This window comes from Thermobia domestica, chromosome 8 (genome assembly GCF_964235325.1).
Source record: "Thermobia domestica chromosome 8, izTheDome1.hap1.1, whole genome shotgun sequence".
Taxonomy (NCBI): Eukaryota; Metazoa; Arthropoda; class Insecta; order Zygentoma; family Lepismatidae; genus Thermobia; species Thermobia domestica.
The window spans coordinates 96,368,268-96,376,350 of record NC_137461.1 but is presented as its reverse complement, the minus strand read 5'-3'; the positions used below and the strand labels follow the sequence as shown (position 1 = coordinate 96,376,350).

The following is an 8,083-nucleotide window of genomic DNA, read 5'->3' as shown; positions in this document are numbered from 1 at the left end:
GATAGAAAGCAGGTGTTCGAATACATTGGATGTTCGAACTATTGAAACAAAATGTACAAAGATAATTACAAAAATAGTTCAATTCTTGATTCTAAGAATGGAGTCCTTCAATTAAAATATCATATATGGTTTCAAGATCGAAAATAATGAGTGATGTGCGAAACAAGTCTGTTTTCTTTACATTCTCACAGGAAATTGTTTTATTTAACCACACTATTCGCATATCTCTCTTGAACAATAACACGGTATGGCTTCGGTTTGATTGTGCATCCCTCGATTGCTTCTACAGTTGGTGGTGCCTCATTTGATGGAACACTGAAGGTAAACTTCTGTAGCATCAATGTTATAAATTGAAAGAGGATCATTTTTGCAACATTTTCACCCAGACATCGCCTTCGACCTGCAAATAAACATTACTTTTAATTACTACAATTTTTTAACATATTGGAAAAGTTAATTTTAATTGTCGGTACTTATTGTGAATACTAAGATTATACTTAGTTTTAAAATGTTTGTAATATTCTTACGAAAAGCGTAAAATCCTAGAACTAAGGTGATTCGTGTTCATTTTGCGGAGAAAATGTTCCACGTTGCTATTACAACACTAGCAGTGGTTCCGAAAGGCTGCGACGTAAGTTTTGAATTGAATGATTTGTTACTTTATGCGGGAAACATATTCTACACACAATACAAAATTACTAACAAGAAAATGAGAAATTGTTGCATAATTTATTTATCATGATATGCTTTCAAAGTAATTGTTTTTTCGTTTTGATCCGAAAATCCAAATGGACATACACATACATTAACAGAGAATGTGGGGAAGAACAAATTTCTCCATGAAGCATCTGTAATTTTTTCACTAAATAAGTGAAAATGAATTTCTTCTTACGAAAAAGCAACTTTGAGCTTGGTACAAATTCAATTAATATACTTTGAGCAAGTAATCTCACTCATGTTATCTCCAAAATCACAATAATAATTGTAGTGAAATTCGGTAGTAATCCGATTCTTGCTAGCAGATACTGATTTTTAGATTCCCATCGTCAACAAAATGCAGCAAATGTATAGCATTTTACTACGCAGTGGCATATTGTATGGCATTTCATTGCTTGAGATGATTCGTGAAGACGTTAGCTGTGATCGACTCAAGTTGTTCATCTATCTATTAAAATGCTACAATAGCAATTAAAAGCGCCTGAGCTGCAACTTATAACTTTGGCTTTCAAATTTTTCATTTACGGTCATGTGTGATTTCACGTTTAACAGAGACAAACATTTTGAGTATTTGTACTTTAAAAAGTATAAATTAGTTAACTATATCTTTTTCATAAAGCTTATAAGATAAAATTATTTTTCAAAGCCTTTGTATTTTAATAACCCTTTTCTAAAATCAATGGATGTGAATTATGCTTCCATCTTCCGATTTTTTTTAAAACTCTGTTTATATGATTGTGGTCAATCTTTTCGACAATGAGACCTCGGAAACTACAGGCTCTAGAAAGATGACATTTTCACTGATCGATTGGAAATTTTGCGTAGAATGTCCATGTCTAATTTAATATTTAAAAGAAACATGGCCATTATTTCTTTATTACATTTTTTAAGGGTACACTGGAAGCGTTGAAATTTTAAAAAAAAAACTACTAAAACATCATATCCTATGCGTTATACTTCCAACACCACAATGTTGTATATGGCTCAGGCGTTTGTTCCATGGCCAAATAGGCCTAATACTGAAAAAGGAAGGATAACTATTTCTCGAGTCTAAGATAAATTTTTAATTTTTGAGTGTTTTGCCCAATGAACACAATATATAACTGACATTATAATTAATTGTATATGTAATGTATTTGCTTATTACATAGTGCATGCAAGAAGAAAGAAAACACTGGTCATACATGAATTAGAAACTCCAACCGGAAGTAAGCTCAAATCTTACAAACGGTGCGAGATATTGAGAAAAAATAATCGAAAAAATCTCCCCTTTATGATACCCCTTGCCGATTTTTTTAAAAATCAAGACGTCTTTCACTTGTGTCTGTAAAGGGACATGTACATATGTTGTGAGGAATGAGAAGGAGATTTATGCTCATATGCGAATGATGCGCTGTGTAGAGAGCGCAGGTTCAGCTAGTATTATAAAAATAAAATAGGGAAAAAAGTGTAAATCAAATAACCTGCATGAAATAGAATAAAACAAACAAACAAAAACTATTAGAACACGTCCAGAAAGAGCCGAGAAAATAAATAACAAGAAAGAAAGCATATAAAACCATCTAGCAATAAACCTCAAAAGCAAGAAATAAACAGGATATTACCAGAAAATCTTAAATATTCAAATCTCAAGAACAATAGTGACATTTGGGGTCATATTAGAGGTCTGAATATTTCTAATATTCCACAAGCATGATTGAAATTCTTCTCAATACTGACAGTTGATGTCAAGCACTAAAGGAATATGTGAGATAGGACTTCCAATACTTAAGCACATAAAGATTACTTCATCCTTTTGCTTTCATCCTTGCTCATTACTTCATAAAAGACCTCTGTAGATCTTCGAAAATGGAATGAAGATTATTTTAGTTGGCTTATTTCCGAACGTTGCCAATGAAAGAGAATATCTTGGACGAAATAGCACAGGGGAATACAACATATTAATTTAGGTATTATCTATACCTGGATATTTGTGTGCTGTTTGGCGTTGCATGACAACCGACAGTCAAATCTTGTAGTATAAAAGAGTCGTGGTGGAACAGAACTAACGTGTATTATCAAAGAGACCACAATACAAAATAATTAGAAATGAAACTCTCGTATGTAGGAACTTAATATTGCGTGCAGTTCGAGAAGGCGTGGGAAAGCTGTTGGGGTGGTTAATAATGTAACGCCCATGGGCTGAATAACTTCTGAGATATCTCTCATGACGATGGACTTGCCTCGACGTAAAGCCAAGAAAGAGGGCAGTGCGGTAAACACAACTTACTAGTTGAATTTCCTGATGATGGTTAGTGTCAAGTTAATTCAGCAAAGAAACACGAGCAGTTGAATAAATAATACAATCCCTAATCTAGTTCGGACCAAGTTAGATCACAGTATAGTCATAAGAAAGCAATATTATCAGCAAACAAGAAGCAGTGAAAATGAATTTTAAAAAATCTGTGACCACATAGAAGAGTATTAAAGATTCCGAATATGAAGTTCCCAAAAGCCAAACCCAGAAATGCGACCGTAATTCCAGAAGCGAGTGTCACTGATATGCTCGTACAGATCCGGATCAATAAGATAAGTTTGGACGTTAAAGTGGACACATTCAGTTTTCTCAGCAGCAAACCGAGAAACTGTCTCACTCGAAAAGCGAATAGTACAATTTAATACCACTTAGGGCTATAAAGCAATACCGCGAAGATATAGGAAATGATAATAAACAGGTTGTTAACGTTGACAAGTCCAAGAAAGGAGCCTGCATTTTTAACAAAACTTTGCTGACGGTAACTTCAAACAGTGTGACACTGAGAACATAGCCTTCAGAAATAGCCTATTTTCCCGAGGAAATCGTTCTGAAAGGTTAGATTCCATATGCTACCTACAATTATATTAAAGAAAGTTTGCTATGAACTCCGTCATGTGGCCACGACTACTGCAGTCATAAAAATGTATTGTATCATGTATTGTATTGTATGTATTGTATTGTATGTATTGTATTGCATCATGTATTGTATTGTGTCATCCATTGTATCATAAGTCCTTTCCAAATCGAAGAATATAGCAACGAGCTGCTCACGATAGAATAAAAATTCAAATTAGCTCACAAGGAAATGTGATTTCAAGGTCTAAAACACGTGCTTGTATAACATGCACTCAAAGCTCTTAAGCAACCAATTTGTAAGTAAAGTGAATCTATAGCTCATGACTATCGAGTCTAACGCCATCCAGACAAGAATGTCTCCTCCGATCAGATACGATAAAATTGCTACAAAAACGTAATCTGAGTATTGCGGAAAACCTTATGCAACATATCCTAACATATATACGAATCTCGGGAACAATATTAGACAACTCACTTTGAGCAGAATCAACATAAAGAGCAATATACTCTAGGTAATATTATAATCATGTGTATTTCTGGTCTAGAAATTAAAGAAGTTTCTCTTGATAAAAGTACGAAAATGGTTATACCCCGAAGTAATGTGTACATAAATATTAATCTCCAAGATCTCATTTATTGATAAGAGTAGCCACATTAGTTGTCAGACGCTTTTCATTTATTGAACGAACCCAGAGCTGAACATTAGTCATAAAATTTGTCAAATGAAGTCTCAAATCGGCTTTAGTTAACTTTAGTGAACATGTTAAAGTTACACGAAATTTGTTACAGTAACTTTTAAAATATACTGTACTTCTTGTTTGTAAAATAATTATATTATATTGGATTCATTTTAATAAAATGTTAAGTTGGGAGTTTAACAGCATCGAACTAGTTACGTTCGGAGGATATTCCCTTGTAAGAGGACATTAACTTAAAGAAAGAAGAATCAGACGATTTCAAATCATAAACTTATAAACAAAGATTTCATTGTTAGCTGTGATGATACATTAACAGTCAGTGTTATTCCAAAATTCTACAGTTGGTAGATCATTGTCTTTTCAACTTTTCAAGAACGCATTGGTCACTGCAGTGATATTATTCAATTTCAGGCACTTAAGATGTGAATATCTTCATAGAAAAAACATTACAAATGTAAAAGAATGTTACTGTACAATTACGTACGTACAAATATTAATCCTGTAAACTTAGCTATAGCAGTGAGCTCTTTGTTTTCTATGCAATCACCTTTCCACTTTTCGTTGTCTTGATTATTTCATGTTATATTTCTGGCTGATATTAATTGTTCTCCTAGGAATTAAGGTGTGATTTGGATTGTCTGATTCAGAAAATATTTTGTTGTATTTCATTTTATATTCAGTCTATATTATTTTTAATACAGGATTAAGCGGATACTTCAGTATAAGACATAAGGGGATGTATTTAATTTGCCCCTAATTTCTTAGATATTTACCAGACATTATATATACATTGTTCCATATATTAATATTGTATAAGTGAAGTGTTTCTTCAGAAATAGATACAAATAAAATAAGATACGAGAACTACCTCCTCCAAATGGAAAAAATGAATCGCTGTTAACAAGTTTCCCATCCTTCAGAAACCGTTCTGGGTTAAATTTGTTGTTATCTGAAAATAGTTCTTCTTCCTTGTTAGCCAAACCCACGTGGAGGACGATATTTGTTCCCTGGAATGAAATACGATTACATACATATAAAAAATTTGCAGAACCATACATTAACTAATTCAAAGATTTGCTTTGCAGTTGTGTTTGATTCTTAACATCCCTTTCAGCACTAAAGGCATAATAAGTAATTGAACCTTCATCGTAACTCGAGATCCGTACTATTTTCCCACTGGAAACTAAAATCGGATTTTTTTCACATTATGTCAGTAATTAAATATTGATTACATGAAAGTAATATATTAAGATAATTCTATTCAGTAAAGGCAGAAGTAAAGTGAACAAATTCTTCAGTAAAACTAGTACTGTATAATTTTACTGAAGAATTTGTTCACTTTACTGCGAGTGGATTTTTGCGAGGTCCATCTTAATATTATTCTCCCATCTGCGCCCAGGTCTTTCTAATGGTAATTTTCCGATTGGTCTTCCAGTCAAGACTTTGAAACTAGAAACGCTTTAGTAGACTTTGAAACTAGAAACGCTTTAGTAGACTTTGAAACTAGAAACGCTCTCAGAAATAGTAATATAAAGTAGAAACTGGATCCAGTTAGGTAAGAATAGATGTCAATGGAGAGCTTTTGTGAACGTGACATTGAACTTCCGGGTTCCATAGGCCGTAGAGTTAGTTTTTAGTTAGTTCTTGAGAGATTGGAGAGATTAAGGATATATAATCTACTTGTAGAAAATTTTGTTTTTTAAGGTGTAGTTCTTCCATCTTTATATAGCATTCGCTCCAATGCGGTTTTCGGATGGTTATATAGGGGTAATATAAATTCTCTTTTACGACAGGAAGAAATTATGGTATTAGAGTTTATTTTCCTCTGTCATTTACATTATTCCTTTACTAAAATATTGAATATCATCTTTACTGGTTGTTCCTGATTTTTGTTTCTATAACATATTTTAACCATTTCCTTGTTCTCGTTTCCCTTTCTTCCAACTTTTAAAAACCTTAATAAAGAACTCTTTTGACTTAAAACTCTCTCCATTTTTGTAATCCATTTATTCCATTTTATCCATTTTTGTATACAAAACGTTCGTCCCTTGATATGTTGACGTTTGAACGTTCATAAGTTTATATTTTGACGTTAAAACGTGGATATTTGAAGGTTCGTATGTTGATATACTAACGTTTTACCGTTGATCAGAATTTTTTTATTGCTTATTCCATAAGAATTTTTTTATTCCATAAGAATTTTTTTATTCCATAAGAGATAGGACATATTATGTAGATGTTCATAAAGTTCTTAATCTTGTTTCTGTACTTTCCATTGTTTATTTTCCTAGTCATATTAATTGATATAAAATCGAATCATCTACCCAACAAGTAGAGTATATCTCTCCTTAAATTATCACAAATTCCCCAACAAAATATACCCATGTTTAAATTTCATATTATCTTGACGATGTTAACCATTACTAATTGTCTTGATACTTTTAAATGTCTTGTACATGATGCAAAAAAAAAACTACATGTTTATGTTTTCATCTTATAATGAAATTTCAAATTCTGTTCTGATTTTCCAACATAAAATAGCGAAATACAGCAATAAAATAGTATTTACATTCATCAATAAGTATAATCGAATTACTGCTGCCTAAAAACGTTAATAATTGCTCTTTAAACTTCATTTTGGTTTTCCAAATCGTTGTTGTATTTGTTGATATTTGGGTTGATTCAACGTTTTGTTATATATTTCGTAACCCAGTTAGATCACAAAATAAACAAAAAAGATCTTAATACAAACCAAAAGGCTCATAATAAAATAATGTATGTCATCACGTTCTCCATTTCTTTTTAATTGATTTTTCTGTAATCATATCTTCTATTCACACAATTAATACTCTTGTTAAGCTTCTTCATTTATTATAGATAACAATGTTTTGAATGTTCCTTTAATTCAAGTGATAATACTTTAAAATGCTCTTCACCTATATCCGGATTTAATGATTTAATCATTTCTGATTTTTCTTTAAATGTGTTAATACAGAAAAAATTATATTTAATTCTCTTTGTCGATATTAATTTTGAAAGATTAGGCTGTTTTAACCATACTTCCAATAGACAAAAACATTGCTATTATTGAAAAAATAGTGACAAGAGCTAATACATTAATAAAATCACGTGTTGCATAAGATGGAAATGAGAATTGTGAAGATGTAAGAATAGAAAATGTAGGTACAGTTTTTGTGTTTGAGCAAGAACAGCAATTGAAAAAGATGTTACATATTGGCAGTAATTACTTGCCAAATTTTAGAAATATTCACTGTGATATACCCTGTAGTATGTTTGTTAAAATTAACAAATATGCTTATAGAGAAATAAGTGAATAGGTTGATTTGAAACAGATGCAGAATTTAAACCTAGTATTATTTATAAATCTGTTCATACTTTACTTTTATATACAACAGGAGATACGATTGACGAAATTGAAGTAAAAAATAATAAATGAAGTTGATATGATCTGATTAATTTTGGCGGAGGAACTACAGCCATGCTTTTACAAACAAAGATAAATTACTTTTAAATAAATAGAGAGGATTGAGAATATCCAGAGCTATGAATTGCAAAAATTTACACGAACAGGCAAACATTTAATAACACCATAATAAAGAGTTCTATTTTCAAGTGGGCGATAGGTGTATCCACCCATTTAATGGAGATTGTCCTATTAACTTTGAAGTTGTGGGTGTGTAAACGCTTGAGACAAATGACACGAAAACACACACACACACACACACACACACACACGTATATTAGCATAGATATTAGAAACAATTTAGTTGTAATA

General features: G+C 31.7%; 1 protein-coding gene across 1 annotated transcript in view; it reads right to left on the bottom strand.

The window, feature by feature from the left end:
* Positions 1-200: 200 nt before the first annotated feature.
* The window catches only part of LOC145692224 (methyl farnesoate epoxidase-like), a 113,311-nt gene continuing 105,428 nt past the window's right edge, over positions 201-8,083 (bottom strand). The window contains exons 7-8 of the mRNA XM_081767521.1: positions 5,156-5,294; positions 201-400 (exon numbers count right to left, since the gene is read on the bottom strand). Of these exons, the coding sequence (XP_081623647.1) occupies positions 201-400; positions 5,156-5,294 (339 nt within the window). The remainder of the gene's footprint in view (positions 401-5,155; positions 5,295-8,083) is intronic.